Here is a 25,024-nt window from a genome sequence, read left to right as displayed (position 1 = left end):
ATAATAATCGAAGATCACTGGGTATTATTCAATTATTATTCGAAAATCGCACCACTCCATCACATCACGCACACATGCATGTATAGGCTATAAGCTACACACCAGAGCACATGAGCAAAGCGGAGCAGTGATGCTTAAATATAAGTTAAAACAAAAACTAAACATACGTTTTATATGTAAGTTTCACAATATAATGTTTTTTATTTTTTATTTCATCTATGTTGATTATATGAAAAGGGAACCGCATGGGATGAGTCAGATATGAGCATAATGCCCAATATATCGGAAAACATTTGGAATGGCTCAGACTCAGACAGAGATTTTGACCTCTTATTAAGTTTTGTTTTGTAGAAAGCCTTTCAATAAAGTGAATTTCGTTTAGTATAAATTGTATCTTCATTTTAATCAATGTTTTATCAACAAGTTGCCTGGAATACTAATAAATAAGCAGCAAATATATACAGGACACGGAGCCGCGGCCGCGTGAACTGGAGCGCGTCTTATTAATCAACGAAACTCAGCGCAGGCTATAAGTTACTTGCCTCACATACATGAGAAGTATATCTACAGAAAGATTGAAATATGTACTTTTAAACAAAATAATTAAAAATGAGCAAAAATGGGCTGCTCTCTGCTTATGTATAGGTTATTCGTATGAAGTGTGCATTTCTCTCTATAGGCGCGTTCTCTACTGCGAACATGGCGAGTCAGCATCATCAAATTTATCTTTACAGTCGACACTTACAGAAAACACTAGTTTATTAATAAACAATTCAAATGTTTCATGCATAATCATTACTTTTGCTGTTTTTTTTTTGTGGCAAGCTTTATGCGTGCGTTGTGATGCAGAATAGTCAATATATTACGAAAACGCCCATTATGGTTTAGCATTCTCTCCCATACAGTATACATAACTTCCAACCCAACTTCCGTCGTGCACGGGCAGGGGCAGCCCTACTTATTTAACATATTTTCTAACCAGCACATCACTGCGGCGTTCTGAGCGAGCGGCGCTTAATCTTCATAAAGCTTCGAACCGGAAAAGGACAACCGGCTTCCGGTTCAAACCCGCTATGAATCATGGGTAAATTCGCTAACCAGGAAAAAGGTGGATAATTAGGGATATGCCGCAAACAGCGTTGAATGGAGAGAAGGAGAGAGAGCGAACGGAGGTTTACGGAGCGGATTATCAGAGATTTATATGAGAGAGAGAGAGACAGAACAATTATAATATATATATATACACATACATACAATTATAGCATTATTTATTGTTTTAGCACTTTTATGATGGCAAGCAGTAAAGATTTACGGTGGAACAAGCTCTGGAACAATTACTGGAGAGTGACGAGGAGAAAGCATTGCTTAGAAAATTCTAAGCATTCCTAAGAAAAACGCCTGGGACTATTTGTAAATAAAGTTACATTTTTCATTGTTCTTTACACATTTTATTTAACAATTACACATGTCTGTCAAGCAAAGGCTTTGACAAATATATTTTTTGTTCAAAAACTGTTCACTATTTTTGTGTGATTTTCAGAAATAAATGAGAAAAATCTAATTTCCGTTTTTGAAATTCTCTAGTTTATAGTACATTTTTCACTCATACTTCCTTTATAAACACATTACATGCATGCTTATGTTATCTTAGGGTCTTCTGAATCCATAGATACCAAACACATAGTGATCCATCTCCATTACATATGGTTTACAAGCCCAAATGTAAAAATAGAGAAAACGGACCAAAAAGGGCGCAGTCCCCAGAGGGTTAATAAGAAGCGCCAGATGGTGTTTACATGTTTGATGTGGTTTTGGTGCTATATGGAATTGAACATAAGGGATTTCTTTTTGAGTCTGTGCAATGTCTTTGACTGCATATAGTACAAAAAAAGTGAAATCCTTTGAAGTCTAAGGCGACTGCATCTATGAGTTTTATGAAGGATAAGTCATTTGGCAGGTGAGGCAAGGACACTGTCAAGTGTCAAATTTTCTGGGGGGAATAAATAATAAAATACAAAAATAAATATGTATATATATATTTACTTTTCTCCAGTTGTTTAAAGTCACAAAAGTTTTAAAACTTAAAACAAAGAAAACAAACCTAGTTGCAAATGGGTAGAGAAGAATAAACTTCTTATTTAGGTAATTAAAGTAAAATCTATCTCTTTTTATGATGATGTTATAAATGTAAAACAAGAAAAAAATACTAAAATATTAAGAGATGTATGGCCTGTACTTAATTTATATATATATATATATATATATATATATATATATATATATATATTACAATTATTTGTTGGGTATTATTTTTGTTAATTAGTGGTTAGTGCTAGAAAATGAATAATTTACAAAATATTAAGACAATAATACTGTCACCATTAGGCTCTTTGGACTTTCAGTTTGTTTTGATTTCCACGTGTGTTCCCCTGTCTGAGTTTCCCGCCACCAATCTGTATCCATGGACACTGATTACCTCCCTCACAGCTGCCTGTCATTTGTATCAATCATCTCTGTGTATTTAGTTCCTGCCTGTCTTCAGTTCAGTGTCCGGTATTGTTTGTGTTTGACACGCTGTTACACCCGTTTGCCTGTCTTGAGAATAAAACTCGTTTTGGATTTATTCCTTCTTCTGTCCTTCCTGAACCACCCCGTGACAAATACATTAGTAGAGGGACAATTCAAAAAGATGTTGATACGAGACAATTAATCATAACTTTCGTGGAGCAAGACCTGTCAAAAGCTAAAATCATCCTTGTTTTACTGTGTTAATTGCATAACTTTACAGCATTATTATTAAAGTTCAGCTTTATCTGGCTCAGACTTATAGAACTTGACATTTAGAATCTACTTGACATTTCTATGTGCATTAACAGGTTCTAAAACTGAAGGCAAGTCATCTTTCTCAATACTTAGTAAGTATTGTAAGAGTAAGATGCCCTCTTTCGACTGTGAGAGAGCACAGAAGGTGTTTTTTGGTTTTTGTTTAGTTTCTGGAAAGGGAAGGAATTGAAAAGAGGAAATGTTTTTATAAAGGATACGCCGTCTGTGATCAACAGCTTGATTATACACAGGAAGAGAAAAATGCACGTGCAACCAGAAGAAAAAAAGTAATTTCCTTGTTTTTTTGTGTCTTCATGCAGGTTATGAATAAGTCCATGTTTTTATTCTATTTATTAACTCATATTGGTGAGTTCAGTATTTGTAACAGTTGAAATTGACAATGAAACAGTAAGCAAAATTGGCAAAACATTGTTTGTCAGGCCTGTTTCACACCACATGTGTAAGCAACACATTTATTTCAGCACCAAATTAACAGTTTATATTCATACCGAGTTTTAGCACTGAGCCTATGCCATATGAAGCATACTAAAAAAATAAAATTAATTGTAAACCTGTTTATCCACCCAAACCTGAAATTATAGCGTGAACAATTACCCATTGTTTACCCAAAAAATCTGTTGGGCTGGATTTAAGATGATTTAAAAACACTTTTAAAGACACACAGGCAGCCTTTAAAGGGCACCTATTATGCCCCTATATTCACAAGAAGTAAAATACGTCTCTGATGTCCCCAGAGTGTGTATGTGAAGTTTTAGCTCAAAATACCCAACAGATAATTTTTTACAGCATGTTTAAATTGTCACTTTTTGGGGCTCAGAAAAACGCGCCATTTTAGTGTGTATCCCTTTAAATGCAAATGAGCTGGTGGGGTATGTGCAAAAGTAGTTACATTGCCCCAATCTGAGAACGGCTTGTTCTGAGATAGTGCATATGTTTTATGGGGATTAAAAAAAAAAAAAAAAGCACTGGGTGGATTTTTATCATTATAGGGTGGTTGTGTACACACACTTCCATTACACATTTATGTTCAAACGCATGTAAAAGTGAATTTTGCATAATAGGTGCCCTTTAAGTCTGACTGAATCCAGAAAATGTAACCAGTTTATCATAACTTTGAGGTTTAGGTTCCACATATAATATGATTCATATGTTTGTAATAGTTTCCAATACGCAGGTTACAAATCTTATTATTTTTTTAAGTAATGAGTAAAGTAACACATTACTTTTAATATATATAACTTTTAAATATCTGAGTTACTTTTTCAAATAAGTAAAGCAAGCTACTTTGTTTTCCCATTTATGGACTGACAGCTCTCCTGTTCACTTGTTGAGAGAAATTGAAGGTACAGAGGCGTTGTGTGCTCTGTGTGAACATGATGGTTATTGTAGTTCTTAAATGTGAACATACATTTACTCTCACTTGCACAAAAACAGATTAAGTATTCTTCAAAATAAATAAAAACAGAAATGAAAATATTACACAAACCTTCAATAATTAAATATGTTATAATACAAATATACTTTATGTATTAAATCTCACTTTATTAACCAATGTCTTTGCTGCTGACCTACGACGATCCAATTCAACCATACCAATAAGAGGTATACCGAAGGGGGGCCGGTACGCAGAGTGTGGCATTTCAAGCACTTCGAAACAGTGAATCATTTTACAAAATAATTACTAAAATTGATTGGACATTTTAAAAACCTTAGTTACTGCCATCACTACCCAGGGGGCACTATATTTTAAAATAATTTTAAAATAGAAAAGTTATTATTATTATTTCATAATATTACTGTATTTTCCTATATTTTTGAGCAAATAATTGCTGCCATGGTGAGAATAAAAAAAAAACATTAAAATGTTTACCAACCCACAATTAAATAAATGTTTTATTATAATAAACATAAAAATGAAACGAAATATACAGTAAATCTATATAATTGATATAAAAATACGCGTAGGCCTGCGGTATGTAACAGGCCTAACTCGAATCTGAACCAAGAGGGGAAAAGGCAAAGAGCATTTATCACAAATATAATAACTTTATTTTCCAAAGTTTCCATTCGAGTTTGTTATAGACAAGTTTATACAATATATTCAATAATAAATAAGAGATTCTTTCAAATTCTCTTTTGATAACTTTTGACAAAGAGGTCTCATTAGCTCCTCTATCAGAGAGACTGATAAAATAAAAATAAAAAGTAAATCAAAATTCGGTTGGCCAATACAGAATCACTGGAATCAGCTGCCCTTAGAGTAAGCCACAGCTCTGATGAATCGCTGTAGGGTGATGTCAGAGCGCCACCACAACAGTTAGACAGGAAGACAGCAGGCACACAGAGCCTGTGGCTATCAAACTAGTGACAGAGGCCCGTAGGACAGTATGGAGAGGGTTGGAGGGGCTTGTTCACCATGGAAGCAAGCAGCACAGTCTGGGGCAGTTTGTGAGGGCGATCTAAACAGATGTGTTCATGAGGCATCTGTGAGATGTACTGATTTTGACGTCCAGGGCATTGGCCTGACAGAATTCCTGCTAAGTGCTGGTAAATATGTTTGGAAGGAGAGCCAGCAGGGTGACGCTTTTTTTAATGTGATGTTTATCCTATTTTTCCCCCTCCTCTTAGTCCATGTACACAGAGCTTATAGACTTCCCTTGCTTGAATCATTGCAAAAACACTGTCAACAGTTGAAAGATAAATAAAACTGTTAATGAGGCACTTTTTATATCAAAGAGGTTTTTTTTTGGTTCTTTGACTTAGAGAAGTATAAAACAGACATTAAAATGCAATCGGAAAAATTACAGTTCCACGTTTTTCTTTCCTAAATAATGAACAGAAGAGTGTAAAATATGCATGAGGTATAGGAAAGGCACATAGCCAGCCTTGTCAAGGTGTCTTTCCCAAGCCACGTCGTCTTCATTTAAAGGATCAACTCACCCCAAAATTAATATTTTGCCAACATTTTCTCACCCTCATGGCATTCCAAACCTGTTTGACTGATTTTCTTCTGCGGCAGAAAGTTTTTTTTAAACTTTTTCTGACTTTCATTGTCTTTCACAGTTTGAAAGTGACTTCTGTGTGGACTGTACTTCATACATTGCTACACTACTGACAAATTCTCGCTGTTGTGAAATTAAGCCGATTTTTTTCCCCCGAATGTGACTGCAACTTTACACAGAAGAAAGTAAGTCATACAGGTTTGGAACGACATGAGAATAAGTAAACGATGACAATTTTCATTTTAGGGTGGACAATCCCTTTAAGTGCCATGCCTGAAATAAATAAATGTTGTGTTTGTCACAGAGCGCCTTAAAATGCTCTCAGTCCAGTCTGTCCTTTAGTGCCTCAGCATGTGCTTCATTTTCCACCTTCTCCATGGCCTTACACTCATTCTCTTTAAATATCCCAGCCAGCGTTTTGAAACGAGGACCCCAGTCACAGAGATTTCTGTAATCCTCCTTGGGTTCGAGAACCCAAGACTCAATGGAACTGAGGGACTCTGCCACCGAACCCTCTCCCTCATATGCATATGTAACCAGAGAGTCATACGGAGGTGTGGAGTTCTCTAGAAGACAATGATGGATGTAGGTTCTGATGTCCTCGCTGTCCTCTTTGGACACGCACGCACTAGCCAGATCAGGCTCGTCCTCTGATCTTATTTTTTGCAGCTGAGCCGTCTCTTTGATGCCTTTGGGATTGCGTAACGTACCTATGTCGAAGGCCTGGGTGTCCTCTTCCCCGCCCCCCTCATCGTCGTAGTGGATCACATTGTCCCGAACGTCCTCTTTGGACGACATCAGAGTGTCCTCCTTCTTGTGTTTTCTCAGGCCCATATAGAGCACCACCATCACTGCAAGACACCAGAGGCGCATAACTTGTTTTCTGGCGTAATGCACATTGACATACATACAGTACAGGACCTTTGAGGGACAACAGACTAGAGAAAAAGAGGGGTGGTCACATGTTCCAGAGCCATTAGCTGATTTTTTTTTTTGTTTTTTGTTTTTTGACGTCGGTTTTCAAAATGAGACTAAAGAGAACGGCAGCCCGAGGGTAGCCATAATGCAGTTTTGACATGCTGTCTGTCAACATCGTAGTGCCTCGGTTGTGTGAGAGGAGGGGAGGTAGTTTTTTCTGAGCTTTCATCTCCCTCCTCTGAGGCAGACAGTACTCGCTTGCCCCACTCTGCTCAAAGAAAGATGTGAGAGAGAAAGAGACGGGTAGGCACAGGCGCTGCTGTGAGAATGATAGATTATACCTAGAAATTCAGACTTTCAGATGAAGCAGAAGGGAAAATTTGGACAAATCAACCTGCATGTGTTATTAGGGGAAGGTTTTCTCATGTTGTTATTTTCCAGTCTTTAGGAACATACTATTTATTATCACATTCGAATCATTATTTCTGCATCAGCTCCCCCAAGTGGTTGCCATATAAAGGAATCTTTTTTTTTTCTGTAATGCTGCCAAATGAAAATATGAAGTCAAAGCACATCACTTCACTGCACTGTCTGCTACAGAATTCACTTGCCTAGTACTTATTGCAATACAGTGCTTTTATTTCAATTCTTCCTCAGGCGTTTCTCGTTACTCCTGTTCCATTTTTTTTTATTCTTTATTTTAGGGATCATAACCTGCCACATTCCGTACTTAAAGGACAACTCCGGCGCAAAATGAACCTTTGGTCTAATAACACATTGGTACCTAGTCGACCGTTCTCTGAGATTTGTTTTTATGATAATCAAATGTAAAGAGTTTTATCTCTAAAAACTGTTTAGCGTATAACGCTATATAGGGCATGGAGTAATGAAAAATCGCTAGTTAATACCACTAACAAGGCTCAAAATAGCCCCACACTAACACGGTAACATAATGAGGGTCCCCACATGCAAAACGAAGCCTTGAGAACTTTGTAAGTGTACAGACAGTTTAATAAGAAGATATTTCATAAAGACAGTCCACTTCACATATACAGGCAGGAGCCATCTTTGGAAAACAGTCTCGACCAGTCAAACCACGAACACCGTGCCAAGTGAGCTGAACTGTGACTTGTAATCTCAAATGGTCCATTGTTTCCGGAAGAAAGCACTGAGCGCATAAGAGAAGCACTGAACGCAAGAGAGAAAATAATAATAATAATAAAAAAAGGAGACTTAAAGTAGACACTAAAGAGATGGCGGATTATTCAACCGACGAACCGTTTATGTTTGATGGACGGTCTTATCTTTTCGAGCCGGAATATACTGATGAAGAGCTGTAGGAGCTCTGTGAAAGGGCTACGAGAGCGAGAAAGCTACCGGTGGTCAATGCCGCAACACAGCCTCGTACTTCGGGAAACTGGTGGTGTACCTGCGGACATTGTGAAGCTATGGACACCGAACAGGAGTGCCTGTGTTGCACGGAGCGGGACCTGTTGAGTCGCGACAACCAAGAGACGCATTGTTTTGTACAGTCTGAAGATTCCCCCGCTCTGATAAACAAGGCTGTACTTGAATCTTTTTTCCATGTCCCGAAAATAAATTGGAGGCGGCGACCCGATATCGGAGGGACCATATGGACAGTTATCCACTGAGTAAGTGCACTAGACAAGTTATGTTTTAAATCGGTGCAATTATTTCTGATATATAGAGCAAATATTGCGTGATTTTAGTTTGCATCGCCAGCTGTAAGTCTTGCTCATTGATCTGCATGAATGACCGATAAACCTCTTGCCCTCCCTCTCCCCAGCCAGTGCAGACTTTAAACAGATATAATTCATACATTTCCATGTAATTAGATTTCACAAACGTAATTCCGTGTTCGTGGTTTGACTGGTCGAGACTGTTTTCCAAAGATGGCTCCTGCCTGTATACGCGAAGTGGACTGTCTTTATAAAATATCTTCTTATTAAACTGTCTGTACACTTACAAAGTTCTCAATGCTTCGTTTTGCATGTGGGGACCCTCATTATGTTACCGTGTTAGTGTGGGGCTATTTTGAGCCTTGTTAGTGGTATTAACTAGCGATTTTTATTTTTCAATACTCTATGCCCTATATAGCGTTATACGCTAAACAGTTTTTAGAGATACAACTCTTTATATTCGATTATCATGAAAACAAATACAGAGAACGGTCGACTAGGTACCAATGTGTTATTAGACCAAAGGTTCATTTTGCGCCGGAGTTGTCCTTTAATGTAGTGCATACTTATGTTTATATATGGTGTTTCTTTAACTATGGGCACTTTGGCTCAAAAACCATACTTTCATATCCTCACTGTTTTATTTAATTTGTCCACTAACAATGTCCTACAGTGTGTTTACATACATAACAAAACAATTGTATTTTTTTCTGAAAGTCATTAACATTTCCACATCTCGCATCTGTTATTAATAGCATGCTGTTATTAATGAAAAAAAAAAAAAAAACAGAAATTCCAAAAGGGTTTAAATGAAGTACAATACAAGTAATCTCTTAACAAGTTATATGAAAAAGAGTATACAATCTCTACACTAATGCTGTTTTTTTTATTATTTATTTAGGCAATCCTGAATTTTTTTCTATCATAGTTTCCACAAAAATATTAAGCAGTACAATATTTTCAACATTAATAATACTAATAAGAAGAAATGTTTCTTGAGCACCAAACCAGCACATTAGAATGATTTCTGAAGGATCATGTGACCCTGAAGACTAGAGCAATGATGCTGAAAATGCAGCTTTGCCAACACAAGAATAAATTACATTTTAAAATATAATACAATAGAAAATTTTCAACTTGAATAATATTACACATAATATCTGCTATACTTTTGAGCAAATAAATTCAGCCTGGGTAAGCATGAGAGACAGAATCTTACCAACCTCAAACTTTTGAACGGTAATGTATATACTGTATAAAGGCATATAAGTCATGTAAGTTCTTTGTGAAAGAATCAGCTATAGTTGTAATAAAAATCCACCTCTAGGAGATAAAAGTCACAGAAGTTGAAGAAATACCCATACTTATAATATTTACTTTTTGATTTTATATACTTTGTTTTGTTTCCATGATTTTCGGTATCCTTGGGCCAAATAAAATGATAAATAAAAACAATATTGATTACAAAAACGTAACCCCTGTTTTTTTTTTATGTCTTCTCTATTTAGCACATTAAATGCATTATTCTTTGTCTTGCCATAATCCAGTATTCTGTTGGACACAAACGTGTATAACTCACCCAGCAGAATGACAATGCACAGCAGTATGGCCATCAGAGCTCCAGTGCTGAGTCCCATGGGAAAGAACACGGCTTCCGCATTGCAGGAAAGGAGGGAGCCGTCTGTGTCGCAGGTACACACCCGCACAGACACCGTCCCAGTGCTGCTTTGTATCGGGTACCCGCTATCCTCCACGACGACCGGTACCAGGTACATGCTCTGCTCTAGCCTCCGAAACCCCCCTCGCCTGGTCGCCACTCCAGCTGTGTTGTCTGAAAACCGAGAGACCATCAAAGTATCTATAATGCAGATTTAGTGGAGGCTATAAACAATTCTTAGATAATCAGTGATAATCACACTCATGCTCTCAGGGATCATAACCTGCCATTCCAACATTTCTCCATGACAGAATATTATGAATTCATGAGGTACAGACACTGGCCTAATTCCAGAATTAAGTAGAAAAATGGATCCCTTTGAAGTGGAAATAAGTACAGAAAAAAGTGGTTCTGGTTAAGGGGATAACAAGCTAACATGAGTTACTCCTGGGAAAAGCATTACCTTTCTGAGAAGAGCCTCTGACGTAGCTGGAGTCCAAACAAAACTAGAATGCTCAACACCTCAGGCTGTTTTTATTCAGTGTTTTAATCTCAATAGGTATGTTTCTGCCAATAACTTTAATTAGCAGAATTAACTATACATTTAATTTCATCCTAACTGAGGAATTATTGGTTAAGTGGTAATATAGCCTTAAGATAAAGCTTTAGGCTAAAATATTCCCAGTGTTTTCCCTTTTAAAAAAGACCCACAAGTTGTTTTTTTTAGCAAGGTACTTGATACCAAGTCATTCCAGGAGGATTGTTTGGCCCTAAGTGTACTCTAAGTCGCTTTGTATAAAAGTTTCTGCCAAAAGACTTCTTGCTGACCACTCACTCAAGCTACTCAGGCCAAAGCAAAAGCTTTTATTTCCCAATGTCATTGTAGATAGGCAGAGCGAGATAGCCATTGTAGATAGCCAGTGCGAGCCAAAGCTAGCAAACGTGTCGGGCAGGGCCAATAGCCTTTGAACCTCAAGCACTGAGCCCAAAATCAAGGTGTTTCCGGGGCGGTAGCCCCACAGTGCTAACCTAAAACCTGCCCTTACCACGCCTCCATCACAGAAAAAAACATCACACAACCCCACCGTTTCAACAGCTGACTGAAAACTAGATAATAGATCCCAAAATGAGCATGCCAGAAGTGAACGTTTAGTCTAAAGACTTAAGATTCCAGCATTGATATTTGACAAATGTTTTACAATAAAAATGTTACAGTGACAGTAATCTGTGCCAGACGTGCACAACAATCATGCTGAATCAAACTGATAATTACCATTTCACATGAAACGAGAACACCCATTCAGTTACACCTGCTTCCATTTATTTGCCATCACAAGCATGCACAAAACAACCCCATTAAGGCTTTTAAGTCCAAAGGCTTACACATTTAGAAAAATATTGATAACATATCATATGTTAACCACATCACATTTCTTCAGAAAGAGTGAGCATTTCTATTTCCACGAAATAATGCAATGTTTGAGCGATTCCTCCTGTCTCACTATCCTGTTATCCCTTCAGCAAGAGCAACAGAGGGAGCTCATGAGAAGAAAACAGGAGTTAGCCTGTGAGTTTTATGAGTAAACCGGTATGTAAAAGTGCATGCAATTTATGAAATGCGGATGCATTTGTCCGGTATGGCACAGGGAAGAGACAGATGAAACATGAAACCAATTAAATACTCGATTTTAATCATGTATGATTTGTCTACATTCTTCAAGCAGTCTCTGGAATGTTCCATACACATATGTGTGTATTATCGCAATGGTTAGGGGTAGGCAACTTCGGTCCTAGAGAGAACTGTCCTGCCAACCCTGAAAGAAACTCACCTGCCTGTAGCCTTATTCCGAGTTCACACTGCACGATTTTCAAAGTAGTCGGGTCACTGTTCTTTTCACACTGCGTGACTATTTGGGTTAACATTCAGCTGCTGTGTTCACACTGGATGATGGATTGGCGACAGGAGGTTTCACACTGCATGACTTTACAAAAGAAATAATCACCGACAACTTCTGTCTGGTCCGTAAACTACGTTTCACAACCAAACACGCGAGAAGTGATAAGGAAATAACGCAAGATCACGCGTGCGTGAGACCGAGTTCTTGTGCGAGACTGAAATTGTTATTAAAAATGATAGCCTGCAAAAAACTTGTGATCCAAATTGTATGTGCACTGATTTGCAGCGAAAAGGAGAAAAAGAAAAACAGCTTATGCAGGAGGAAATGGTTGGGGAGACGAGAGCAAGGATTGTGTGTTCTGCAAAGAGAGTTGGGGGTAAATGAATAAATGTGCTGCTGGTCAAGCAAATGTGTGTGCTTATAATTGTTTCTGTTTGATATAATTGTAAAAATATATCTATTAAAATAATGATATTCTGGATTTAGGATTTATGGAGTTAGGTCCAGATTAGCATTCCAAATATCTCACATGCGTTGGCGACTCAATCTGATCGCATCTTTGATAATTCACACTGCGTGATTGTCACTCGCGTGAACGAGCACCGATTTGCCTATGATTTCGGGCATTTGTCGGCGAACTCCCCAAACCTGTCGGTGAGCGAAAATTGGGCCTAAATTCCTTCAGTGTGAACTCGGCATTAGGGACTGTTTACATGACACCGTTTTCAACTAAAAACGCACAACTTTTTGTAAGTTTTGTCCATTCATTTACACGACAAGAGCATTTTGGATGCCTGAAAACGCAAGTTTTAAAAACGGGTTTCAAAGTGCACGTTTTTGAAAACGGTCTCCCTGTAAACAACAAACACGCGAATCTCTGAAGACGATGGCGTCACGCACATGCTTATTATGTAGTGTCCGTGACGTCACTTTTGGATGCCTGAAAACGCAAGTTTTAAAAACGGGTTTCAAAGTGCACGTTTTTGAAAACGGTCTCCCTGTAAACAACAAACACGCGAATCTCTGAAGACGATGGCGTCACGCACATGCTTATTATGTAGTGTCCGTGACGTCACTCGTAGGTTTCTGAAGAGCGTTTTTGAAGCCTAAAGTGGGCGAGGCCGGCCATCGCCATCTTGGCAGCGTGTCACCTCTCGTCACTCCCGGATAAAATAAAATGGGCAAAGAGGCGTGACGTGGGTTAAAATCTGATTTTGGCCACCTCTCAATTTCTCAAATAGGTTAAACCAAAGGTATTAACTTACCTCAGAAGTTCAAGTAAATGCACTAGAAATCCGCACTCATTCAAGGGTGTGCATCTATTGCATGGACGGAGAGAAAGCACTGACACCTGCAGGATTTCATCTGACGGTACTTTTTATTTAACACTAAAAAGTTAAATAAGCATATCTGTTCCGTGAGAGCAACAGTAGCGCATAACGAGTGTGGTCTCTATATCTATAGACGTTTTTAGCAACAAAATTGTTTTAAAATGTCTTAGGCCTAAATGTTGAAGTTAGCTGGTAGCCTGGAATAATAACATTGCACAGCGGTGTTGACCCTCTCCTTACTCAGGTAAACTCTGCCTTTGTTTATGACCACTCCTCAAGCCCCAGTTGGCTGGCTTTAGACCAAGGTATTTGGCGGGCCAAAACCTCTTGGCCATTGCCCCTGAGGAAGCCCCGGAAGTGACAATGGAAATGCGACTGGCCCTGGCACACACTAGCACGCTCACTTTTGTCCCGACAGTGGATACATGGCTAATGAGGTCTCTGCAATTAAAAATCCCATTCTCCATTGAGAAACTGATTTTTAATGATTTCATAGAACCCTTTCAAAAGAGACCTATTATGAGCTCTATCAGTCAGTTTAAAACGTTTTTCATTAAGAATATATTTATAAATATTTATATGCAAAGTTCCAGGTGATGAAGTACACAATAATTATCCTGAAGATAATTAGCTCCACCAATCAGAGAATCACAGCAAACTAATCAGGATAAAAGAACACAGCAGTGACTGTCGTCTACTATGAAGCATTGTGATTGACAATCAATGGGGTCAGTAAGATTTTTTTTTTTGGATAAGTCGTCTCTTATGCTCATCAAGGCTGTGTTAATTTAATCAAAAATACAGTAAAAACAGCAATATTGTGAAATAGTATTACAATTTCTAATAACTGTTTTCTATTTTAATATGTTTTAAAATGTAATTTATTCCTGTGATGGCAAAGCTGAATTTTCAGCATCACTACACCAGTCTTCAGTGTCACATGATCCTTCAGAAATCATTCTAATATGCTGACTTGGTGCTCAAGAAGCATTTCTTATTATTATCAATGTTGAAAACTGTTGTGCTGCTTAAAAAAATTTGTGGAAGGTGATCATTTTTTTCAGGATCCTTCGATGAACAGAAAGTTCAAAAGAACATCATTTATTTAAAATAGAAAACTTTTATATCAATATAAATGTGTTTTACTGTGACTTTAGATCAATTTAATGGCTGAATTAAAAAAAACAATTATTTAAATAATACCCTAAAATCCTGAACAAAAATAATGGTGTGATTCGTCTTGGAGCTGATTCATTTGGTTTGTGGCTTAGAATTATTTATTGACGTATATGTTATTGACTGATAAATTAAAATAAGGCAAATGGCGTGCAACTTTAATTCTATCATAATTCAGTTTATGTAAAAAAATATGATACAGATTCAAATTTGAAGCATCAAAGTCAGTTTAGACTACCCTCTTTGATTCAAGTGTCTAGCCAAGTGTTTGTTATGACCCAGAGGAAATTGAAAATATTTTTCATCCAAGCTTGAAAACACAGCAGGTGCCTGTTGGTCTGACGGTGAGGGCTTTGCTTGGCGCTCATAGCACTGAGTCAACGCGTCGAGATGCGCTTGTCCTCGCCTGGAAGGTTGACTGACCCCGTCATGAGAGGTTTGTTACGCCTGGCCAGCTGGGGGATTTCTCTTGACAAGGTAGGAGTCATTAAAGCACACCTTGTGCCTGTTTGGCTGTGTAGCCCTGAGTGACCCTGTCTCTGTGAATCACAGTTGATGATATTCATGTGTTGAGAACACTGTGGACTGAGCACAGAGCGAGGCTCACGCGGCAAATGGATCACGAGGTGATGTGCTGCTCTGGGATGCGACCACTCACGTCACAGCACTAGTTCGGTAGCTTATTTGTTCTCCCAGTAGATACTGCTATACAGTATGTATGTTGTTTATCTGAATAATATGGTCTAAAAAAATCTAACTTTTAGTACATTTCACATTTCATCTTTAAATGCTATTCCAGGTGATTTTTATAAGGGTATCTACTATAGACAGTTCCCTTTCGAAGGGAACTCAACAATACGTCATCGACGTTATGGGGAACGCCTCAGGCGTGACAGGTGTCTGAAATCACTATCAAATCACGTCAATCACATTGACCGGCGACAGCCCGTGAATCATTAGCGTGAATGATTAACGTGCGACCTGGAAGTATATAAGGACGCCTTGCAAACATGACAAATCATCTTTTCATCTTCAGGGACTGTTTTGTCTGTAACTGCTTTGAAAATCAGGTAATTATGAAATGCTTTCAGAAGTGTGCAGACCCGTGCCCAAGATATTTGTAGCCGGGTGACACACGTGAACTGTGCATTTTTTGTCTGGGAAGGAAGACGCGCACAGGCGGTTCTCGAGGGAACTGCCTGTACAAATTGTGATCGCGCCTGTCCCTCTTCTCGAGAGAAGAGGGTTCAGCGTCTGGATGTCACAGTTGAAGCTCGCCGATCGCCTTGAGAGGGGTGTAATCCTCTCAGACGATGCGGCGGCTGATGAGAAGCTGCAATTGGATGAAGTTTTTCAAAAAAAAAAAAAAAAAAGGGAAAACTTAGTCCGGCAGCAAGCGCTCTCCCGGACAAACAGGAGATGGCTGATGAGGGTGGAAATAATAAAATATTTTCCTGTATCTTCTCAGCCACCCTGCCCCGTGTATGCTGAGCTGGTTGGTATTATAGAACGCGCCGCGGGCAGGCTGCAGCTGCCGTGGCTGCTCGTTGGGGGAGAAATCGCTCGCGATGAGAGCGGTTTTTCCCCGGTCATGGAACCACCAGCTCAGGTGAGCCTTTCATTTCTTCCCGATCTCATACTGAGATCGAGAGGACATGGAAGGACCCATACTCTGCCTGTATCCACCAACATCAGCTGGCTAGCTCGCTGATGTTGAGAGGATAGGAGAGCGTGGGTATGCGTGGATGGGAAGAGGGATCTGAGGGAGGTGATCCGGCACAAACGCACGTTGCGTTGGTCTTGGATCATCTTCCCTGAGGGCGTGATTATATCTTTGCCTTTTCCTCTCTTCCCCGACTCCCCAGGCGCTTCTTACATCAGGCCTGAGGCTGGGCTCATGGTTAGAACAATGTTCTGATGGCCCGCCTCGGCTTGGTTAGTGAGAGTGCCTCTTTCAGGTATGTAAAGGTGGTAGACCCCATGTTCATGAAGAACTGTCTGGTGAGTCTTCACTTTGCACGCTGCAGGTGAGCTGCTGGTCTTTTCAAGGAGTATATTTTTTGTGATAAAAAATAACATATTTCTCTTTACAGACCTCGTTCCCTGTATAAAGAGTTATGGGGTCATGTCAAGGTAATAAAGGTAAGGTAACTTTATTGGATTATTAGGGCCCTGAAGTTCCCCGTTAGGTGGCCAGAATGATAACTATGTTAGCCTTCGGGCTACTAGCCACCTCAGGGTAGAGTAGTTGGTCTCTCTCTGATAGAATGTTTACTTAGAGTGTTGACTGACGCTAGAGCTTCAGATAGATCTTATGTCCGGCCCATGGGACCGTTTTGACTTTTCTGAGTATTTCGCCCCTTGAGCTCTGTTGAGTTTTCATTAGGTTGAGCGTTCTGCAGCCCTTTGTATGGAATAATACAGACTATATTCTTTAGTAGGCTGTGGCTCCTCTGAGCCCTCAGATAGATCTATGCTTACAGGTTGGCCCTCACCAGGGCCGCCTCTGTAGCTGGCCTAGGCTGTGCCAGGGATATTAGAGGCGTTCTGCTAAAATTAGCATTTCTTCCTCTGACCCTTCACTTTGTGAATGTAGGTTTTGGCATCCCTGTGTAATCAGCCTCCTCCCATGGGAGTCGTTAGGCCAAGGCCCGCCCCCTTCTCTGCATTCTGGGGTGACTAGAGTAATGCAGCGTGGTGCAGAGGATGGTTTATAAGGACATGGTAGGCCTCAGTTAGGCCTCCGTGGTATATAAGTCCTTTTGAGCAGGGTTAGGCCGTCTTTCGCTTCACGAAGAAGACTGAGTCTCCTGCCCGACCCTGCCGTGCAGAACTGGCCTACGGATTTAGGCCACCAGTGTAGGCTTCACTAATACCTTGCTGAGCTACTGCTCAGGCTGTGGGTTGTAGGTGGTTGGCTTTCATTCAAGCCCCACTCCCCTAGGTTGGGCACAGATGTTTTTCTGTTACCCCTAGAGCCGCTGGCAGGCCCGCACCCTGGTAAACTCAGGGTGAGGTGTGAGTATTCCCCTGTGATTCAGGGTAGGTCTGAGCACTTCACTCCCAGTTCTGTTTTTATCCTACCTCGCACTACTATGGCTCGGGTCGAGTATGAAGTAAGCCTTCACTTCTTCTTTGGTCGAAGTTCGCTCCCCTGAAGCCAGAGCATTGCCCTGTGCTGACGCCCATGCATAGATGGTAGGCCCCTGACTAACTGGGGCCTCCACTGAGGCAGAGTGACGTATGTTGTACTCCCCTTGTTCTAAGGGTATTAGCTCTCTATGCTGAGTACACTGCCATGGGCAATGTGATTAGGCACCAGGATGCTGTAGGCGCTGTGTAAACAGCTTATCTGCCAACGAAGGCTGCGCCATCAGGTAGTAGGCCTCAGCAGGCCTCCTTGTATGAGCAGCCCCCAAGAGGGCGCTATAGGCTACTTCTCGAGAGAGTTGGTTGGCCTTGGTGGTTCGGGCAGTTGACTCACAGGTGGGTAGTAGGCCTTAAACAGGCCTCTTCGGAGGTGAGTCCCAACATTGTGGGTCATGCTTTAATGCCGCTACAGGTAGCTAGCCGTACTAGGCCTCCTGTGGGTGGGCCCAATAGTTACATTGGTGTAGTATGGTTCCCAACAGTGTTCCTTTGTAGCAGAATTGACTTGCTATCAGCTAGTAGGCCCAACCGGGCCTCCCTGATAGGCGAGTCCCCAGCTGGCTGGCCTTAGCAGGCCGCCTTGGAACTGTCACCCGGACTCAGCTACCAGTTGCTATCAGGCAGTAGGCCCCTCAGGCCTCCCTGAGGGTGAATTCCCACTTAAGATGGTTATCAGGTAGTAGGCCTCACCAGGCCTCCCTGAAGAGACAAGCCCAAGGACGGGCAACTGGACAGCTAGCCTGGCTTACTATCGGGTAGCAGTAAAAAGCTCCCAGATATTATGGCTGTCAGGTAGTAGGCCTCACTAGGCCTCCCTGAAAACGAGTTCCCACATGCTGTGATTATCAGGTAGCAGGCCTCACCAGGCCTCCCTGAGGGTGAGTTCCCCACGTACTATCGCTATCAGGTAGTAGGCCTCTCTAGGCCTCCCTGTAGGTGACCACATACTGTTGCTATCAGGTAGTAGGCCTTACCAGGCCTCCCTGAAGGTGAGTTCCCACAGACTGTAGCAATCAGGTAGTAGGCCTCACCAGGCCTCCCTGAAGGTGAGCTCCCCACATACTGTGGTTGTAAGGTAGCAGGCCTCACCAGGCCTCCCTGAAGGTGAGCTCCCCACATACTGTGGTTGTAAGGTAGCAGGCCTCACCGGGCCTCCCTGAAGGTGAGCTCCCCACATACTGTGGTTGTAGGGTAGCAGGCCTCACCGGGCCTCCCTGAAGGTGAGTTCCCACATACTGTGGTTATCAGGTAGTAGGCCTCTCTAGGCCTCCCTGTGGGTGACCACATACTGTTGCTATCAGGTAGTAGGCCTTACCAGGCCTCCCTGAAGGTGAGTTCCCACAGACTGTAGCAATCAGGTAGTAGGCCTCACCAGGCCTCCCTGAAGGCCAGGCCTCCCTGAAGGTGAGCTCCCCACATACTGTGGTTGTAAGGTAGCAGGCCTCACCAGGCCTCCCTGAAGGTGAGCTCCCCACATACTGTGGTTATCGGGTAGTAGGCCTCTCCGGGCCTCCCTGTAATGTTTCTCTAATGGTGCTGGGTTTATGAAGCTAGTGGCCTCTTGCTATCAGTTTCAGCTAGCCTTATTAGGCAGCTGCTGAGGGCGAGCTTGCGCCCTGGCTCGCTAAAGTGTTTATTCTCTGCTATTTGTTCCCTCCTGGAACCTTTCCTGCCTACAGCCTGGTTTGCCTACCAGGCAGACCTTTTGCTCCCCTCACTGAGGGTCTCTATGAGCATGCGGCTTCCTGAGTCTGGTCAGACGGTCGTAGGCCTCTTGTGAGGCCTCCCGGTTAGATCAGCCATTAGGCCTTCACAGGCCTCCTCAGTGTTTGCAAACACTGGGTTGATCCATGGATCGAGTAGAGAAACTCCCCTCGCTAGCAAGGGTCATAAAGCACTATGCTGAGTCATACTCTCCGGGATATCCCGTCTCTGAGATCCGGGCCGAGTGGTTCACTACCAGCGTCGCAGTCCCTCGGGTTGGATGCCTTACTTAAGGCAAGTGTCCAGAGGCTCTGTCTTCGGACAGACAGGAAGTGGCCAGACTAAGTGTCTATGCTCTGACACCAGGTCACGCCGTCCTGGTGGCATATCGGGGTGAGTACGTTCCCCTGAATAGTGACTGGCTGGGGTTCCTTCGGGTTCCCTAGCCACATTCCCTAGAAGGGACCCCTTCTAATTGAAGTTGTGGTCCCACATACTGTTGCTATCAGGTAGTAGGCCTCACCAGGCCTCCTTGTGAGATCAGGAAGCTAGTGGCCTCTTGCTATCATTTTAGCTGGCCTTATCAGGCAGCTGCTGAAGGCGAGCTTGCGCCCTGGCTCGACTGAAGTGTTCATTCTCTGCTGCTGGTTCCCTCTCGGAACCTCTTTCCTGCCTACAGCCTGGTTTTGCCTACCAGGGGGACCATATGCTCCCCTCATTGAGGGTCACTGTGAGCACGCGGACTCCTGAGTCTGGTCAGACGGTCGTAGGCCTCTCGTGAGGCCTCCCAGTTAGATCAGCCCTTAGGCCTTCACAGGCCTCCTCAGTGTTTGTAACACAAGCACTGGGTAGATCCATGGATCGAGTAGAGTAACTCCCCTCGCTGGCTACCAGGGGGACCATATGCTCCCCTCATTGAGGGTCACTGTGAGCACGCGGACTCCTGAGTCTGGTCAGACGGTCGTAGGCCTCTCGTGAGGCCTCCCAGTTAGATCAGTCCTTAGGCCTTCACAGACCTCCTCAGTGTTTGCAAACACTGGGTTGATCCATGGATCGAGTAGAGAAACTCCCCTCGCTAGCAAGGGTCATAAAGCACTATGCTGAGTCATACTCTCCGGGATGTCCCGTCTCTGAGATCCGGGCCGAGTGGTTCACTGCCAGCGTCGCAGTCCCTCGGGTTGGATGCCTTACTTAAGGTTTTTTTCCAGAGGCTCTGTCTTCGGACAGACAGGAAGTGGCCAGACTAAGTGTCTATGTATCTGACGCCAGGTCAGGCCGTCCTGGTGGCATATCGGGGTGAGTACGTTCCCCTGAATAGTGACTGGCTGGGGTTCCTTCGGATTCCCTAGCCACATTCCCTAGAAGGGGCCCCTTCTAATTGAAGTTGTGGTCCTAGGCCTTTGAGCAGGCCCAGGTAGGCTTTCATTTAACTATGTTTATGGAGGTTTTCCTGTTAGGCTTATAGCTTGGGCTATGACCGTAGGGAATGCTGTCACTGACAGCCCAGTGTGACCTGAGGGTGAGTGGTTCTAGCATTTCATTTGAATTTGCTGGTTCGGACAGTTGTCACTGCCTGAGGGCATGCACTCCCCTCAGCATGGCGGCGTGGGTATATCGTTCCCCATAACGTCGATGACGTATTGTTGAGTTCCCTTCGAAAGGGAACGTCTCAGGTTACAAATGTAACCTTTGTTCCCTGAGAACAGGGAACGAGACAATACGTCTCCCTGCCATGCCTCGGGGCTTGCCTGCCGTACAGTCCCTTCAGACGATAAGGTGATTTGTCATGTTTGCAAGGCGCCCTTATATACTTCCAGGTCGCACGTTAATCATTCACGCTAATGATTCACGGGCTGTCGCCGGTCAATGTGATTGACGTGATTTGATAGTGATTTCAGACACCTGTCACGCCTGAGGCGTTCCCCATAACGTCGATGACGTATTGTCTCGTTCCCTGTTCTCAGGGAACAAAGGTTACATTTGTAACCTGAGACGTTTCTATAGAAGGTGTCTAAAGATATTCAGTTGAAAATAACCTTAGTTTACCCCCAAAAATAATAATTTCAAATAATGAGGACCGACGTTGTTTTGGACCCCATTAAGCTCATTAAATGAACTAAAAGTTAAAACCTTTTTTAAATTATCTTCTTTCGTGTTCAGCAGAAGAAAAATAAGTCATACATGTTTGGAACAATATGAAGTGCGAGTAAATGACGACACTTTTCATTTTTGGGTGAACTATCTCTTTAAGTGACGAGTTTTTCCAACTTACTTCCATAGTCCCTGATTGTGAAGTTTCTGTTCCTGGTCTGTGATGGGGATTTGAAGTAGAATCGGTGCTCTACAGCTGGCATGTCTTTGTCTGTGGCACTGATGATCTGAATCACCTAGAGAACAGATACAGGACAGTGATCTGAATAAAACACCACAGGAAAGAGCTTGCATATTCGTAAAAGCACTTCTAGTGTTCAGAAGACAGCAGTAGTCATTTTGATTGACAGAGCTGACGTGCTTGACTCATCAAACCTCAAAGGGAGCATTTGAGGTTGCTAACTGTCTTTATGACTCAACCACATGGGGCATAATTTATGACTGGTTCGCTGTCAACTTCATAAACCTCTAATGACAAAGTCATACATTCTGAGAGAATGACAGGATTTAACATGGCAGAGAAAAAAAAAATCTAGTATCAATGCTCTTTAGTTATTTTATATTGTATTATAAATGTGTGCAAATAAAAATTAAGTTTGTACTTTCTGACTACAGTCATTTGTTTCTGACTACATTAGAATCACCAAACAGTACCGCAAAAGTAATGATTTGTTTCAAACAGGTTTAACACTTTACAAACAGATATTCCCTCCCCCAGACCCATGCTATTGGCTCCAATGTTGCTGTGTCTTGCTGGTTAGTGTTTACACTTTTCGAGGGCTTATAGTTGTCTCTGCATATTAAACTGGGATAAAAGAAAGTTTTTCAAACTTGACAACATTGTAAGCTTTTTTTAGTAATAACATTTATCATGAAAATATATTATTGTCAGACATTCAGCAAGTAATACGAAAGGAATCATTAATAAAAAAATAAAATAAAAAAGTCCAGCCTAAAAAAAACAGTAATTAAGTTAAGATTTACACATTTCAATTATGAGACATTTTCAAATAAAGCATTTCAGAATAAATTGTGAATTCAGAATAGATATGAAGTATACAAAATGTAAAATATGAAGCTTTTTAAAAATATTTGTTAAATTGCTAGCGTACTTGTAATGTATCATGAATATCTATTAGCCTATTGCCAGATATTTAGTAAATGGTAATACATTGATAATTATAAATTTAAATAATCCAGCTTAAAATAAAATACTTATCTGTTTTTAAGATTTTCACATTTCAATTGTATGAGAAATTTCCATCAAATTGAAATTAATAATAAAAATGGAAAAATGCATCAATTTCTCTTCAAGGGTTTGTGTTGATCAGTTCTGATCATCTTTAGTAAATTCTGAAAAGGCTTTGTTGTGTCATCTACTTCGCACATTTCTGCATATAAGCAAGGCAACTACGTTCTCTGGTATAAAAGACTGAATAGGGAGACACTGATAGGCAGGGTTGTACTGGGAGTAGCTCTCTTTCAGCATGAAAGGAGAAGATCAAGGCACACTTCTCTCACATTAATTCACTGCGGCACCCAACAACAGGCACAGAAACTCAAATTGAAGCACAGGTAGATATTCACACACACATACTTACCTGCCCTACTTTTGCATTTTCACAAACAAACGTCTCATATATAAATGGAAGTTCTGGGGGAAACTCATTGACATCCAGCACCTTGACTGTGACAGTAACTTTGCTGGACAGCAGGGGGTTGTCTGAAAGATCAAACAAGGTATTGTCCATGAATAAGATCAGTGGAAACTGAAAAATATGAGACACATTTCATGGAATACATTATTGCAACAAAAAAAACAACGGAATTTGGCTGGATCGGATATATATTTGCTGAAAACTTTGTAGTTGTGGCTGCATTTCATTAGCAAATCAGCTTGATGTAAAAAATATACATATATAACTTATTCGGTTGATCTCTTGACAAATCTCTTTAATTTTAGCAGGACTGAGCTTTTATTTATGATTTTAAAAATTAAGTTTAAGCCTCTAGAAGTAAAGCACTGTTGTATTTTCATTCTTCTCCACTAGATGGGGGTGTGGTCTTTAGAAATGTGTTCAACCATCTCCATTTCAATGAACAGTTATAATATGCTGGTAAATCTGCTATGCTGGTCATATTGTATCTGTGCATCTGGATAAACACACAATCCACCATACTTACTAACTTTTGTTGCTACAACAGTGACGTTGTGTTCAGCGATTCTCTCTCTGTCCAGGGCTTCACTGACAGACAGAGTTCCTTCAACAGGGTCAATGTCAAAGTGGTTTTCAGAGTCCTTTCTCCACTCAATAGAATATCTACAAACCAATTGATGAAAGACAACAACAACAAACAAATGGATCAATCACATTCAAGGATTATATATATATATATATATATTTGATTAGTTCACTTTGGTATAGATAATTTAAATATAAAATGTTTGGTTATGTTTCATCAGTGATTAATTATAATGCCAGCTAAAGATTGGTAGATATTGAATCAAATGTAGGCTATATTATTTTAACACGCATGAGTTACGTGCATATTTAAAGAGATAGTTCACAGAAAAATGAAAGCGCTTTTCATTTACTCACTGTGCATTTCTTTATTTAGCCGAACACAAAATAAGGTATTTTGAAGAATGCTGGTAACCAGTGATGCCCACTGATTTCCATTGTAAAAAACAACAACAACAAAAAACAGACACTTTTCAAAATATCTTTTGTATCCCACAGAAGAAAAATCCCACATCCCACATATCCATGAGAATATGCAAATTGGTCCCCGCCTTCACTCAATCACACCAGCTCAATACACTCTACAGTCATTTACTGTAGTAAATGCTATGGCAATTGTGAATAGGCTACTCCAGTATACTCGGACGTGACAGCAATGATCAATCATGAAAACAATGATCGCCGTGACAAAAAACTATATATATATATTTTTTTTCTGATTGGTTATTGTGGCATTTTGGGCAGTTGCTGATGTCTGATTGGTTAGGACAGCATGCAGTCCAGACTGGCGAAATAAAGTGAAATGGATTTAACTGCACACAGTGGTGCCTGGAATCACTTGAAAATACAGTTAAAGGCAGACTGAAGTGCCTTGAAACGTGCAGCTTCATTTAATGTGTTGTTGATGTAATTTCCACTGAAACAGGAAGACAGGACAGGACATGTCGAACCTCTCCTTTCTTCAAATAGCCAATAGAGTTTAGTTTATATCACAGGTCAGCCAGAGCCGTTGAGCTCATTAAATTGCTTTAAGAGCTCCTCCATATTGCTTTAAAATATGCCATTCTGTGTAGAATTCAAATGGATCCGAAACATTTTCTGGTCTGCGCCTACTCGCGCATGTGATCCGCTCTTTGCTTCTGGACCGGAGCAGACTGCGTGTGAGCTGCGACAGTTCGTGTGACACTAATGTGAATCCAGACTTCAATCCCCAATGGAAGGCATATTTACACTGTCTGAATCGTTACAGT

At 41.1% G+C, this 25,024-nt stretch overlaps 1 protein-coding gene across 1 annotated transcript in view; it reads right to left on the bottom strand.

The window, feature by feature from the left end:
* Positions 1–5,911: 5,911 nt before the first annotated feature.
* Positions 5,912–25,024, bottom strand: part of cdh12a (cadherin 12, type 2a (N-cadherin 2)) — a 77,162-nt gene continuing 58,049 nt past the window's right edge. The window contains exons 8-12 of the mRNA XM_056244922.1: positions 23,716–23,852; positions 23,133–23,254; positions 21,653–21,767; positions 10,044–10,295; positions 5,912–6,697 (exon numbers count right to left, since the gene is read on the bottom strand). Coding sequence (XP_056100897.1) covers positions 6,168–6,697; positions 10,044–10,295; positions 21,653–21,767; positions 23,133–23,254; positions 23,716–23,852 — 1,156 coding nt within the window. The 3' untranslated portion in view covers positions 5,912–6,167. The remainder of the gene's footprint in view (positions 6,698–10,043; positions 10,296–21,652; positions 21,768–23,132; positions 23,255–23,715; positions 23,853–25,024) is intronic.

The sequence above is a fragment of the Rhinichthys klamathensis genome, unplaced genomic scaffold (genome assembly GCF_029890125.1).
Source record: "Rhinichthys klamathensis goyatoka isolate OS25496 unplaced genomic scaffold, OSU_Roscu_1.1 h1tg001161l_1, whole genome shotgun sequence".
NCBI classification, from domain to species: Eukaryota; Metazoa; Chordata; class Actinopteri; order Cypriniformes; family Leuciscidae; genus Rhinichthys; species Rhinichthys klamathensis.
Note: the sequence above shows the minus strand (reverse complement) of the source record. Positions and strands in the feature narration are given on the sequence as shown.